The sequence below is a fragment of the Erythrolamprus reginae genome, chromosome 1 (assembly GCF_031021105.1).
Source record: "Erythrolamprus reginae isolate rEryReg1 chromosome 1, rEryReg1.hap1, whole genome shotgun sequence".
NCBI classification, from domain to species: domain Eukaryota; kingdom Metazoa; phylum Chordata; class Lepidosauria; order Squamata; family Dipsadidae; genus Erythrolamprus; species Erythrolamprus reginae.
Genome location: NC_091950.1, coordinates 115,405,311 through 115,421,569, shown reverse-complemented (window position 1 = coordinate 115,421,569; position 16,259 = coordinate 115,405,311). Strand labels below are relative to the sequence as shown.

General features: G+C 34.9%; 2 protein-coding genes across 4 annotated transcripts in view; one reads left to right on the top strand and one right to left on the bottom strand.

Moving 5' to 3' along the window:
* Positions 1–12,587, bottom strand: part of DNAJC24 (DnaJ heat shock protein family (Hsp40) member C24) — a 197,183-nt gene extending 184,596 nt beyond the window's left edge. The window contains exon 1 of the mRNA XM_070762242.1: positions 12,576–12,587. The gene's annotated coding sequence lies outside the window, so the exon portion shown is untranslated. The remainder of the gene's footprint in view (positions 1–12,575) is intronic.
* Positions 1–16,259, top strand: part of DCDC1 (doublecortin domain containing 1) — a 315,249-nt gene that overhangs the window by 139,180 nt on the left and 159,810 nt on the right. For all 3 annotated transcript variants that reach the window (XM_070762118.1, XM_070762110.1, XM_070762129.1), the window contains 3 exons: positions 1,282–1,446; positions 8,064–8,165; positions 11,537–11,703. In XM_070762118.1, the coding sequence (XP_070618219.1) occupies positions 1,282–1,446; positions 8,064–8,165; positions 11,537–11,703 (434 nt within the window). The remainder of the gene's footprint in view (positions 1–1,281; positions 1,447–8,063; positions 8,166–11,536; positions 11,704–16,259) is intronic.

Below are 16,259 nucleotides of genomic sequence, written 5' to 3'. Positions count from 1 at the left end.
TATAAGATGACTCTGGGTGGCTTATAGTTTTATGTATATATTTAATATGCAGGGTTGTTTCTCTCCCTCCCTCCCTTCCTCCCTTGTGTGTGTGTGTGTGTGTGAAAGAGAGTATTTGTGCGTGTGAGAGAGTGAGTGCACACTGTATATGTATACACATAATATATATGTAATTACTGAGAATCTTCATTGACATTTTATGTATAACATTTTATTTATATCTTCATAGACATTTTATGTTTTTCCCTATATTTAGATCCACTTTCTTATTGTTTACAATGAATTTAAGGGCTAGGATAAAAAGAAAGGTAAAAAGAAGAGTTTAATATCTGATTGAATAAAAATGAAAGAGACTTACCTTTAAGGCTCTGTATCCGAGTAAGAGAAATTAGAATAAAGGCCTCATATCCTTACTATCCAAGAAATACATTAGCTACTTTTCTGTCCTCTAATACAAAGGTAGATTTTAGGGTTGTTCTGTGTAGCACGATTGCCATTTTCCATTCACTTCAAAGCTTTGTGAAGCTGGCCAATCAACTGCCTTTCTTGCGCCTTTTAGTTGATCAGAACTTACCAATGGTTGTCCTCTGAGCTAAGAAAGCTAGAATTATTGGTGACCGAATCTGGAATCTTACACAGCAACATGCTTGTTCTACTACTTGAAGAAATAGTGTAGCTGGTGATTTAGGTAATTTAGGAGATAGTAAAGCAAGGCATGGATAACTTTACTAATAAACTTACTATCTCACATGAGTTTTATTTTGGTGGAAATGGAGAGAAAAGAGGGCTATGCGTGCACTTTGCTTTGAATTCCTGCAGTCATAGTGAGTATAAAATTATTTATTTTTCAGATTTTTGAACTACCCTACTCTCGCAGAGGGACTTGGATCTACAGTTTTCCATCATAAAAAATATTGTTTATCTTCCTTTAAGTGCTTTGTTGGGAAGTGTAGAAATAGGAAATTGTTGCCCTTAGTGTGTTTTAATTAGCTATTGAAAAGATTTACTTAGGAAATTAGCTAGGCACTTAAAAGGATTGCAGGTAATATTAAAACATCTTTTCATTTTTAACTAAGAACACTATATTTTATTTATTTATTTCTCCTTTTTATCAAGGCTTTTGTTCCATAATCCATAGATGTTTAGAGGATAGAGAGACATAAATTCTTTATTTTCTGCCAGACTAAAATTACATCTCAATCAGATTTGTAATGAGAATTCTAATAGGTGTGACATCAACAATTGCCTCTTCCTAACAGCTCTTATAATTTAACCCTCCAGATGCACAACTTGATTGATGAATTGCAGGCAGTCATCAAGACCTACAAAGGTCACCTTTCTAAACTTGCCCCTCAGTTACAGGCTGAGCAGAAACAATGTGCTTCTTATGTCTACCAACATATTAAAGAACTTCCAACTTTTCCTTCACAAGGACTGCAGTTAAAGGTGGGTATAGTTTAGTAATCATTTGTTTTTCACCTGTGTTTTTTTTAGAAAGCATCTATTCAGTAATTTCCCACAAATTTCCAAGGTTTAATTTTGATTTTTCTAAGAAAAGGGTTTTTAAGATGGGATGCCTAGCATTAATTAGGTGGGCATTATAAATTTATTGAAAGCCACTTTGACATTTGTAAGGGTTGCTCTTCACCTAATGGATACAGTTATGAATGTCACATACTGTAACAACAACAATGCAACAGCAAAGTGTATCATAATTCTTTGCAGTAAACCTACTGATTAAAATTGTCAACCCTAAAAATGTAAATTAGTTGGTTAATTTATAGAGAGAGTAAAGGAGTATATTATGCATCCATGTATTGTGGATTAAGTATAGTAAAGAATTATGGACATACTGCTTTGAATACTGCCTATAGAGCAAGTTGATAATTTATCTTGATTATTTTAATTCTATGCTCATCATGTAGACAGGTGTGTGTGTTTGTGTGTGTGTGTGTGTGTATGTACACACACACACACACCTCTAGTTCCTGTGCTGCTCTCCTGGGGTTTTAAAGATAAGAAAATAGAAGTAGAACACTAGTTCAAATCAGTGGCCTATTCAGCCTAGCTAATTTTCTATTGAGGCCACCAAAACAGGAAAAAAACATAATTATTCTATTTAGAATCCAAGTTCTTTCTTATTTCTAACTAGAATCATCATGACATACTTATCTATCTATCTATCTATCTATCTATCTATCTATCTATCTATCTATCTATCTATCTATCTATCTATCTATCTATCTATCTATCGGATTTGTATGCTGCCCCTCTCCGGAGACTCGGGGCGGCTAACAGCAACAATAAAGCAGTGTACAATAGTAGTCTGATGTTAGAAACATAACATATGGTTATGTCATAGGTTAAAAGAATAGAATATTAGTTTTGCAACTACAAATGTTGCAAATATTCACTTTATTAGGACAAAACAAATAGCTGCTTTCACAAAACTTAAGACAGATTGTGCTTTGGATACCTAAGCTAAGTTTCTCTAAAATTTGGCACCAATGTGATTCAAGTATTCAGCAAATCTCTCACAAATGTGTCAAACTAATCACTAGTTCACATATTAGAAGGTTCTGGTATACATGGTTCAATTTGTCATAATGTAAATAAGCCTTCTCTGTGTGATCATATTCTGCACTGTGCAGTCACATTTGCAGGAGTTTTTCTGCTATTACAACTCTATCCATCAGCAATGTTTCAATGTCCATAATTCAACTAGGACTGTGATGGCAAACCTATGGCATGTGTGCAGGAGCGGGCTACCATTCCCGGCCCTACCAGAATGGGCCGGGAGCGTGCCCCCGCTTCTGCTTGTGCAGAAGCAAAAAAAAACCGGAAATGGGCAAACAAGTAAGTGCCCATGCGCTGCTGCCCACCACCGTTTGTCCATCCCGCCCGTTTGCCATGCTCGCCTCTCGCTCTTGGGATGAACAGCAGCAGCATCGCCAATAGTGCTAGCCTACGCGCTACACGCTACGTTCCGCCAGCGGAACGATGTTCCCCACCATTGAGGCTGAGGTCCACCACTGCACATGTGCCACCTGTGGCACACGGAGCCATATAGGAGGGCATGTGAGACTGTGTCAGCTGCAGCACGCATATGCACGCTTGCCAGCTGATTTTCGGCCTTTGGAAAGGCAGTTTCATCCTCCAGACGCTTCATGGAAGCTTCCCTAGACGCAAAAAAATCCCTCAATGGACAAACTGGAAGTTCGGGTTTACCTGCTTGGGTATTTTTTTTTCCACCTACCAGCAGTGGTGGGTTCACACCGGTGTGGTCCAGAGAGCAGCACCAGTATGAATCCACTGATTTTCCATGATTTTTTTCCCTGGCCTCTTTGTGTGGAAGAAGCCTCAGTTGTGCTTCAGATGAAGAATAAAGATCAGCATTAAGACAAGGGTGGGTGAGAGGGTGAAGACGCCGTAAAAAAAAAAAAAAGCTAAAAATCAGTGGGTTCATACTGGTGCAGCTCTCTGGACCAAACTGGTAGGAACCCACCATTACCAGGGGGGGGGGGCAGCACAGGGTGAGTGCTCATGCAGTGGGAGGGAGGGAGGGGGTGTGGCCATGTGCATGCATGCTAGCACACATACACACCTCTTTTTGGCACACCATTTACTGTACTAGGATGTTTATTTTTTTAAGTATGTTAAGAGAAACCTAGAAGACCAACAATGATAACACATGTAGTTTAATTCTTTTTTGAAATTAATCAGAAAATATATAATAAAGTTGCATTCCAGACATTCAGATTTGAAATATACTTTTATGTTAGAACACTTCATTTTTGATCAGAATACAAAATTATGAGTATTTAAAGACAGTACATCCATATTTGAATGTCTTTTACAGACAACTGAACTGAATTTAGTTTTTCACTTCCTTCCTTTGATACTGCTGCATCAATATAAAACATATTATTTCCAAAAAATAATGATAAATATAAATACAATTTACTAGTTTGACAATTAGTAGTGAAAATTATAGAAATACCAAAATATAAACTTTTAGTAATTGTAATAATTGCAATCATGAAAAGTAAATAAAACAACATAATATATTAAAATAATATAAACCAATTTAACCAATTTAACATAAATTTAAAGGTGGCAATCACTATGCTAATTCTAGGAAGACTGATCCTAATTGATGGAAATGTTTAGAAATGCAGAAATGTTATGAACAACATGTGAAATAAATGAGGTTTGTGTAATAAGGTTATAGACACAATTAGATTAGAAACCAATGAAGAAAAACCATGGACTGTTGATGCCAGATATGAGGAGGCTCTGGACAAAGTCTTTCCAGAGGTTTCTTCATTTATTTCTTCCTGCCAATAAACTTTTGCTTGCATATTTTTCCTTTGGTATTCTTCTATCAGCTCACTTTCTCTTCTGCTACACCGGCTGCAGAACGATGCTCAAGGCACCTGCATGTTCCTCTTCCTAAAATGCCATATAAGCCTGAGGACATTTTGCAGATATGGAGATATTAAGAAGGCTGAGGGCAGTCAAGTCTCTGGTTTTGTATTAAGTCACCCTTGTATTGTTACTTAATGAACTTAACAAAAAGGAGAAAAGAGCAATTTTCCAAGTTACTCGTTCACTTTTGAATTTATAATCAAGAAGGAACTTATTTATTGGTTGTAAGGAATTGCTCAGAGTGTAGATGAGGAGGTTAATTTCTGTGCTGTAAGTACAAAACCTCTTACACATCTGCTGAGATCTTATATTTTAAGGGAACCCAGGATTTATATAAAAGAAAGGGCAAAGCCATCAGTTCAGCTTAAGCACTATCATTCTCCTCTGTTTTTGTATTACTATGTCTATTTCCACTTCTCTGAACTTGAGTAGGAAATTGTTTTGGCAGTAATACAGGAAATAAGAAACTGTTAGTGTAAAACCTACTGTGAAGTTTAACAGAACTTTAACTGTTTAGTAGTGGTGGAAGAACTAATGCTCCCATTTGTCTTTTCACTATTTTTTTCCAGTTGGCAGCTATACTGGAAATCCTGTAGTCTGTAGAAATATTTAATTATATTTTTGTATTTTCAAAAAGAATAAGTCATACCACTAATGCTTTTCTAATCTAATTTGTTATAGAGGTATGTGACAACAGGTGCAAGATATATAATGAGAGTGTGGTTCTAAAGTGTAAATATTCTGTAATGCTAGTTTTATTTATTTATTAAATCTGTATGAAGTCTAGTCGTTATCAACTCATGACATGTTACTTAAAATTAACAGTTAAAACATCTGTGATAATAATATAATAGTAAAATATTCACAGTAAACAAACTTCTACAATGATATTAGAATAAAGTAAATAAGTGATCACTAACCAATATCATAATATTAGAACCAATGACAGATAACCTGACAATCGCACACCAAAATCACAAATCATGGTTGTTATATTTTTCTTATATTTGCCCATATAAGTATAATTTCTTGTTTCTACCTTTCTGTGTGCCTCCACTGGATTTACTCCAGAAAAAGAAGAAAAGAGTAGTAAAATTTCAAAAGAAATGACTTTTTCACTTCTAGGTTAAAAGAAGGTTGAACATGGGTATGAATAGCTTAGCTGATCAATGTAATATGTAATAACCTCCTTAAGTTCTGTGTCTATCAGATAGACTCTGATAGACTTTGGTCTTCGTTTACTTGTTTGTCAGTGTCATTAAATTGCCACCCATAAGCCCTATATTACCTTGTGCTAATGGAATATTATAGTTTTGTACTAACACAGTTCGGACTATAATTCAGATTCTATAGCTCTGAACACTGGCTATGCTGAATATACGCATAGTGCTAGACCAAACAGACATACCTATAGGGAATGGCAATATTATGAATGATCTTGACTCTGCAAAAGCTTTTTTCTGTGGTCTATCTCTGTATCAAAACATATATCTCCTACATTCTAGGCTGCTTCTAGCCACTTTATAACTTTAGTAATATAAAGAATGGTCAGCAAACCTCAAATCTGACACAACTGAGTCATGCATAGAAGACTCCTACTGTTAGAATCCTGTGTCAATTTTGGTCACAGCATTTTAAGAAAATTTCAGAGGAATTATAATATTGCAAGCTCAGAAAAGGACAGTAGAAACAACCATATCACAAAGCAAGCATGCCATTTCTTTGTACTGAACTGGCTTAACATGATGTCGGAACATGACCGAAAACTAAACTGGTCCCCACTGAATGAAATATGTACATTTTGTCGTTCAGTGGAAGTAAATTGAACGTGGTGGCGCAGCAGGTAGAGTGCTGTACTGCAGGCCACTGAAGCTGACTGTAGATCTGAAGGTCAGCGGTTCAAATCTCATCACCAGCTCAAGGTTGACTCAGCCTTCCATCCTTCCGAGGTGGGTAAAATGAGGACCCAGATTGTGGGGGCAACATGCTGGCTCTGTTAAAAAGTGCTATTGCTAACATGTTGTAAGCCGCCCTGAGTCTAAGGAGAAGGGCGGCATAAAAATTGTACAAACAAACAAACAAACAAACAAACAAACAAACAAATAAATAAATAAATAAATAAACAAATAAATAAACAAATAAATAAACAAACAAACAAACAAATAAATAAATTGCTGATAGCATTTTTAATAATATCTTTGTATATGTGAGGATTATTATACAAGGGATGCAGAGCTACAATATTCTAAGCTTTTACTACTATTTGATGGCTTTCCAGAGTTTTGCAGCCTTGTCCTAGTATGTTTATTCTAAAATGACACCTGCTGCTTTTAACATTAAGATATTGCAGTATCAAGAACATGCTGTTTCTTCAAGGGTAAAGATTGTTTGACTGTCCCTATTACCCTCAGCTGATTCCTCTGTTCTGCTTCTTCGTCCATTCTTCTCTAGTACTTGGAAAACAGATGTTAGAATGATCATGTTGGCCAATTCAGTGGCAGCAGGGGACAGCTTTATGTACTACACAAGATAGATAGATATATGTATATGTATATGTTTGTGTGTGTGTGTTTTGCTGATAATGAAAAGGAAGGGAGACTACTATAGATCTATTCCGGGCTTATTTGCCTTCATCAGGTAGCCAGACCCTTACTGGGATTTGAACCTGGGGCCTCTGCCTTGTAATGCAGAGATCTTAGCCATTAGACTACAGGCTCATCTCCTGTATCAGCTTGTACCATACTGCTTGTATGTATATATACTAAATTGATGTATAAAATAAATAACAGGCGAAGTGTCTTTGGAGTTGTTCTTTCACATAGCTGATAAATGAAACAAAGTGGGCAGGAGAGCCTTCCTGTAATGATACAACAAAACATTGCTATATTGTTAGACATCTATCTATCTATCTATCTATCTATCTATCTATCTATCTATCTATCTATCTATCTACCTACCTACCTACCTACCTACCTACCTATTTATTAGATTTGTATGCCGCCTCTCTTCGTAGACTTGCTTTTATAGTATTTTACATGCTTTTATAGTATTTTAGATTTTAGATTTTGTATTTTTATCTATGTTTTTTATTGAAATGTGATATAAATGTGCCATATGATAGATAACAATAATAATTGTTACATTGTATATGCCAGTATTAAGATAAAAATTATTATCAATGTTTAATCAATAATTGTATGGTTGTTTACTGCATGTATGGGCTTGTGCCCAAAAGGTGGCTTACAAATATTTAAACAAGTACAATAAAACCAATTCTAGTACTGTTTTTTCTTAAGAATAAATAAAAATTACTTACACATTGCTGACAATGTTAATAAATTCAAATCTCTGATCCCAAAATTTCAGAAAAACATTTCTGTATCATACCCAATATTGGAAATAATAATATCAACTCCTCTAAGGAAAAAAAACAAATAAAAGCTATAAGCTAGTAACAACCCAGCATGATTTTAAAAGTAGTCTCTTTATGTATAGTAAGCATTTCATATGCCAAATGGATTATAAAATCTGCAGAGAAAGACTGCTGATTTTTTTGTGGTAATTTTAAATAATATGCCATGATTTTAAATACTGAATATGTATTATTTTTATATAAAAACTGTTTCTGTAAAAAGGTATATGAAAATGGCAAAGACACTGGAGAAACACTTGTTTATATCAGTAGAAAAGAAATGGAAAGCAATTATGGAGATCAGCCTGGTATTATACTGGAGAAGGTAGGATATTTATTTCCAAGCAAATTTTAATGCCTGATTTATAATGTCCAATTGTATCCTTGTTCTTTCAGTTATTCTATGTATGTGTGTTATCTGATTCAAATTCTTACATTCTCTGCATTTAGTTATACCAGCTCATCAATATTAATTTAATAACTGATATTGTTTGAGCTATACACAATATACTGCAAACATCTTGCCTCCATTGTGAGCAGCTTGTCAGTTCTTTATGGATAAAATCATTGGAATTTGTGTTGGGCTTAAGGCCATTTGGGGCAATGCCATCTCTGGGGTATCCAACCTACCATCTAATAACATCTGTTTCATTTCCTCTTGCTGAAAAAAAAAGTATCAAATTCTTGAATTTGTTCATCTCATATTTTACCTATTAGATTCCTTACCTGCTTGACTTACAATGTTTCCAATGACTCTTTAAGACCATCTAGCATGGACTTATAATATATCTTTTTACCAAAATCTTTTTGGTTTAGAATTGTTATGGTACTTTTAATTGTTAGATTGAATTTTAAGTCCTTCTGTTTAGAAAATATGTAAAGCCATAACATTGGACTAAATTGCATATGCATTTTAAATAGCTACCTGAATAAACCTGACATAGTTAGAAAGAACTACTGTATACTGGATTTCGGAAATGTCTTCTAATTCTGTAGTCTGTAGGTTTAGTTCTCTAAATGTCCTCATTTCCATGCCCATGTCTATCATTATCATTATTCTTATAACATAAGATGTTTAATTTATTTATTGTATAATAGAATTGTATATTTTAATTTATATATCCAAACTTTAAATTCAAATCACTGTTTATCTATTCACTGGGTGACACAGTAAATTCATCTCAAATGCTTGTTGGGAAGATAACAAGTCAGTTTTGTTTTTAAGTGAGTAACCAATTCTTGCAACTAAACCTGATTGTACTGTGGGAATTTTCTCTATTCCCACTCCCTCACCTGTGCTCTCCTCAAAACAAAGTAAGTGGACATACATGGGGCAGCAGTTGGTGGAGGATTAACTCTACTTTTTTCACCAATAGAATTTATTTCATTTGCATGGGGTTTTTTTTGAATCCCATAATAAATAAAGTCTATGGGTGATATGTACAATTCAGGTTTCCAGAGCATTTTACATTCATTACTGTATGGTCAAATATACCCCTTTATGTCTTTTGAAACAATGGTGAAGACAGACCTTTTTAGGATACATTGGATAAGAAGTTCTTAATGGTAGAAGCAGGTTGGTTGTATTTGTGTGTTAATTAAGAATGTTTAATTGTTTTAATTGATTTTAATTTTATTCATAGAAAGCCGCCTAAACATGTTAGAGGTTAACCAAATAAATGTAAATATATATTTTGTTAAAGAGCAGATAGATTCGAGGGATTGATCTGGGATCATAGAACAAAAGTGTCACACACTGGCCACGCCTACCCACAGTTTAGCAAAGGGGGGGAAAGTCACAATACATCATGTGATGACAATGTGACACTGCAAGTTTGACATCCTTGTTCTAGAATCATATTAGAATTTTTTTAAAATCCCAAAAATATTTTCTGCCAAATTTCCTTTATTGATATGCTACATGAAGTGTAAAGCAGGAGATTTATAATTACACTAAGACATTTCCTGTCATTTTAAATAAAAAAGATAACCATACCCAACATACTTCCAAGAAATGAAATATTACTAGATGGCAAGTCATGTATATATTGTATTTATTATGTTTGAAATATAGTGTAATGTTCCTTCAAGAGAATCATGGTTGCATAGAAAAGATTTTTCTTCCAAATCTAATGTTTTATCCACTATGGATTTCAATAGGAATAGATTAAGGTGTTATGCTCCTATCCAAATAAGCAGTGGAATGAATACCAATATTAAAATAGGTAAATCCCTAAGATTTTTTATGCCAAATCAAAACACCAACCTCCTCCTCAAAATAATCTGAAAAATTAAGTATAAAAGTGGTACTTAAATGAAAAAAACACACAACTTATATTGAAGCTGTATTGCAGTATCATTATGTATCAAAGAATGAAAGTAAACTGTTTTGTATTTTTTTGCTATTGTTGAAATCATTTATATCAACACCTATATAATTTTGGTAGATATGTATGAGCCTCTGTATTCTGATAAAATAAATAGTTTGTTTTTAAAATTTACAGAAAAATCTGAAGAACACATAATGCAACAGACAGAATTTGTAAAAATAATTCATGCATCTTCAGTTCCCACAATTCTGTGGGTTAGATTAAGGTAAAAAAGGATGCCTCACCCAGAATTAGCCTATTAGCTTTCAGAATATGCTAATAGGAGTAATATCACTAATTTGTTCTGAATATCAAATTTCCCTAACTGCTACGGACATCTCTGATTACTGAAAGATTTTATTTTGCAGTAATGCAGTTTAGAACTACAGGTAATGTTGCTGCTTTGCTTTTTTGTCATATTTATGTTTCTGTAATACTGGGGAACCATCTCTGTTGTAAACACTGTCACAATAAGGTCATGGATATGAGACCCTTGTGATATACTCAGTTGCAGAAGGTGGCAAAGGAGAAGGGAAGATGAACTAATCTGTTAGAGCCCGGTAAGCAGAGAAGGTGACAAATATGAGAGAGGGTGGAACAAAGTGACCCTGTTTAGAGCTATTATTGCAATCCATGAAATGGCAAATTGACCACAGTATAGTCACTCTAGCAACATCTTTATCAACAATTCTTTAAGCAGGAAATGAAATTTTGAACAGCCATCCCAACTAAAATTAAAGCTATAAACCACGTCATAAATAAACCATTATGTTTTGATGTTCAATTGAATTATCTTGCCTAGTCCTGTTTTCTTTGGGGCACAGTGCAGGGTTTGAATAGCTTTGTCACATCTCAGTAATATTTCCTTAAGAGTCCCGAAATTGTTAAATGAGTCTTGCTTTATTCTTGCTCATACATTGATCATCTAACGCCTGGCAGGAGAGTGCAGGAAAGCAGTCCTTGTCAAACCTCAACTAGCTCAGTTAAAAACACTAACAAAATGTAGCTCCAAATGTGGACTGGGAAAACATAACCTTTATCCAGAGCTGTTGCTGTTAGTAGATGCTAACTGTTCTGTAGAACTGTCACATCTGCTTTCAGTCTGTGTGCCAAAGAGGTCAGAGCTCAACCATAATCCTGTTGCACCCCCTGCTGGTTAAAAGCCTGTGCTCATTTTGTTACTTTACACTGAGATAAACATTGCAGGGATTTCACACTTCTTTTAACATTCTATAGGAATTTAATTATCGTTTGGACATTGCTGGTTACAGAATACAAACAATTTAATACAGATGTTTTCATTTTGTGTTTTATCTTCCATGGCCAGGTACGGTACATGATTCATCAGAGGCTCCAGCTTTCGGCAGATTTCAAACCATCAGGCCTTAGTCATTTTCCTACGCATCTTTTTGATGAGGCTGGGCAAGAAATTAAAAACCCTCTTTTACTGCAGAATGAGCAAAAAATTTGGGTTTCTTATGGCGAAGATTACAGGTAGGAGCATGGCATTTAGCATTATGATTGTCAGCAATGTTAGTGTTATCAAATTGCTATAAAAGGAAGTTGAATAGCTTCCAAGCAAAAAAAAAAAAAATCCTTTTATTTTATTGTAAATTCCAGTGAAATTTCAGAGGTCTTGTTTTAGGCAGTTTTGTTTGAGGAATATGACATCTCTGTCTCTGACTTACTATCTTAATGCCTTGTCATCGTTCTTGATGTCTGCCTGTCAGCACAGCAAGAGGGATTTTTTCATGTCTGAATAGTCACCTTAATGATAGCAGATGGAAACACCACAGGGGTCCAAGCCCATCACCCTGTCATTGTCACCGGCTGCCCTGACCTGTTTCCACTCCTCTGTTTTTTTCCCTTTGGTCCCTTTTTAAAGGAGAAATGGATGGTAATTGAAAAGGAACTTAAGCAAGATTTATGAAGCTGTAGACAACACAATTCCCTGTTATCGCTCTATGTTTTCAAAAATAAAGTCTTAACCTTTTAAGCACCAGCAAGAAAAGAAAGAAAAATAAATTGGTAAAACTTGCCAAGTCTGGACGACTGAATCTAAAAGTAGAAGAGAGCTAGGCTCTACAATAGTTTGTTTACAATATTTCAAGAAATCAGGGTCTGTTTATTTTAAAGGATTGCATGGACTCATTAATATTTCCTCAGATGGTAATACATGCATTTCAGAATTACTCCTATCCCAGCCTGGTTTGACTGAGATAAACTATTGAACAAAGTCTGCAGAGATATCAAGGAAACATTCTTGTTTATGTTAGTGTTATGAGAGTACAGTGGTACCTCATCTTACGAACGCCTCTTTTAACGAACTTTTCAAGATACAAACCCGGTGTTTAAGATTTTTTTGCCTCTTCTTCCGAACTATTTTCACCTTACGAACTCAAGCAGCTGCTGCTGGGATGAAGGGGTTTCTTTTCCCCCCCTTTTTTGAATAAAGGGAGAGGCGGCTTGGAGGAGGAAAGATTTTGCAGAGAACAACATGCTTGCAGAGGCACTGAAAGGGTGTCTTTTGAAGAAAGAAAAGGGAGGGGCACCCCCCTTGCCTTTCTTCCTTCCCACTCACCCTTTAGCCTAGCCTTGCTTCTTCCACCTGCCCCCTTTAGCTGTTCCTCATTGCCCTCTGTTCACCTCCCTTCTAAAGTTTGGGATTTTCCTGAAGGATTTGCACGCATTATTTGCTTTTACATTGATTCCTATGGGAAACATTGTTTCATCTTACGAACTTTTCACCTTATGAACCTCCTCCTGGAACCAATTAAGTTCGTATGATGAGGTACCACTGTATTCATAAAATATTTTTGGCTCTAAATATGGAACACTTTTACAGTTTTTACATGATAGTCATAATGATTACTTTATATTGTTGTATATGGCAAATCTAGACAGCATATTAAAAAACAGAGACCTCACCCTGCCAACCAAAGTGTGTATAGTCAAGGCTATCGTTTTCCCAGTTGCAATGTATGGCTGTAAAAGTTGGATCATAAGAAAGTCTGAGTGCCAAAGAATTGAAGCCTTTGAACTATGGTGCTGGAGAAGACACTTATGAGTCCCTTGGACTGCAAGGCAATCATACTGGGTCACTCCTAGAAGAGATCAACCTTGACTGCTCTTTAAAAGGCCAGATCCTGAAGAAGAAACTCAAAATACTTTGGCCACCTAATGAGAAGGAAGGACTCACTGGAGAAGAACCTAATGCTGGGAAAGATTGAGGGCAAAAGAAGGGGATGGCCGAGAATGAAGTGGCTGGATGGAGTCACTGAAGCAGTCAGCGTGAGCTTAAATTGATTCCCAGGGATGGTAGAGGTCAGGAAGGCCTGGAGGAACGTTGTCCATGGTGTCACGATGGATTGGACATGACTTCGCAACTAACAGCAACAAATTTAATCAATTTATACACAGATTCCTATCTTTTGCACATTACTGATTACAGAATACAACCTACAGACTACATTTCCTAATTTTATATATAAATTGTCATTATTATATAAGAATTATATATAAGTTGCCGATTAATATAAAACCACATCAGTATGCTTTCATTAAACTTTCTGTTTAGTTAGTGTACTAAATATTTTTGTAAGATACTTTTCCAGCTGTAAATATGGAACATTTTTATAGTTCTTATATGATAGCAAAGTTATTACTTTATATTTATTTAAAATTATGTATTCAATTTATATATAGATTCCCATATATATATTGCCATTTAATATAAAAATACATCTATATGCTTTCATAAAGCTTCATTTTTAGTATTTTTTCACTACTTTTCTTTGTAAATAAAAACAATTTTATAGGCAGTTATAGAATGTTAATCTGCCTAATAGAAGTGTCTTCTTACATTTTTTTAAAAATAATCAATGTGCACTTCTCTACTTTTTACTCAGTTTTATGTCTCACTATATTCAATGAGCCTAGGTAAGGACAGATGATGGAATACATACAATTTCATAATCAAGTGCTATAGAATTATATTTGTGACTAAAATGAAAATTAAATACAACAATATACATAATATTTAAAATAAAATATTCAATATCTAATAATAGATGCATAAATATTCTGCAAGTTCCCATTTTATCTTATTTCAAAATAGAAAGCCAATTAACAAAGTAACTTAAATGTAATAATTTGATAAACAAACACATCTCTCTGGAATATACGACAAAATTTATCTTCTATAGAAACCAGGCTTGTTTTGCTTTCAGCAATGGAACAAGACTGATACTATGATTGGATTCTTCCTGCATACCTTGAGTGTGATTGCTCATAAAATGAGTGTGGTTCTCAAAGAATGTGTCTTACATAATTATTTTGAAAAGGTCTATGCTAAAAAAAAACCTGCCATTTATTCTGAAATTTAATTATTATTATTTTTATTTATTTATTTATTAGATTTGTATGCCGCCCCTCTCCATAGACTCGGGGTGGCTCACAACACAATAAAACAGTTCATGGCAAATCTAATAATTTACAATTTAAAATATTTTAAAAAACCCATTATTAAGCAGACATACATACAAACATACCATACATAAATTATTTAGGCCCGGGGGAAATATCTCAGTTCCCCCATGCCTGACAACAAAGGTGGGTTTTGAGGAGTTTACGAAAGGCAAGGAGGATAGGGGCAGTTCTAATCTCTGGGGGGAGCTGGTTCCAGAGAGTCAGGGCCGCCACAGAGAAGGCTTTTCCCCTGGGGCCCGCCAACCGACATTGTTTAGTTGACGGGACCCAGAGAAGCCCCACTCTGTGGGACCTAATCGGTCGCTGGGATTCGTGCAGCAGAAGGCGGTCTCGAAGATATTCTGGTCCGATGCCATGAAGGGCTTTATAGGTCATAACCAACACTTTGAATTGTGACCGGAAATTGATCGGCAACCAATGCAGACTGCAGAGTGATGGTGTAACATGGGCATACCTGGGGAAACCCATGACTGCTCTCACAGCTGCATTTTGCACGATCTGAAGTTTCCGAACACTTTTCAAAGATAGCCCCATGTAGAGAGCGTTACAGTAGTCGATTATATAGTAATTGTAATGAATCATGAAGATGAAAGTGAAATGAAGTCTGGGCCACCAGAGTTGTCAGAGTAAATGTTTTGTAGTAAATTTATGAAAATTAAAAGTTTCTTATTTTCAGCCTATAACTTTCAATTGTTAATGTGGATCTTTTGTGGTATTCATGAAATGGCCACCTATTGAAGAAATTAGCATTTGAAAAAAATTAATATGAAATGCAGGCTATGTTTCTAAAGTGCTGGTTTCTTCATTTCTAAAAATACTAATTAAAAAAACCCATTTTTTAAAAAAACTGTATATATGTAGTTGTATACATCATCTTTGTGTTGACAGAGACATTATTTTTCCATGGGATTATTTCTTTCTTTTAAAGAATAGTGTACCTATTTAGCAATATTCTTTCCAAGCAAATAATTTTCTGAATGGCAATGCCTGCAGTTTAAATGATAGCATGTAGTGGACTTTATTCACTCAAATGAACTTGAAAGCACTTCCCTGAAGCTGCTTCATAATTTGACCTCAAATACAATATTTAACTATGATTGCTGCTCTATTAATAATTAAAGGATGCAGTTTTCCCAAAAGAGAAAAGTGCTGATCAATGCAGGAAACATTCAAACTAATAAAAACACATTTAAGCTACATTCAAATAGAAATGAAAAGACAAGAAATATAAGTTTTGAAAGAATCAATAGAAGATAATAAAAGCTTCTTGAGGGTTTGGGTTTTTTTACAACCAATGTTAATAAATTATGTTGACTACCAGAATGTATATGTACAGTGTTCCCTCGACTTTTGCGTGGGATGCGTTCCAAGACCGCCCGCGAAAGTCGAATTTCCGCGAAGTAGAGATGCGGAAGTAAATACACTATTTTTGGCTATGAACAGTATCCCAAGCCTTCCCTTAACACTTTAAACCCCTAAACTGCAATTTCTCATTCCCTTAGCAACCATTTAGATTATTACTCACCATGTTTATTTATTAAAGTTTATTAAAAAAAATATTT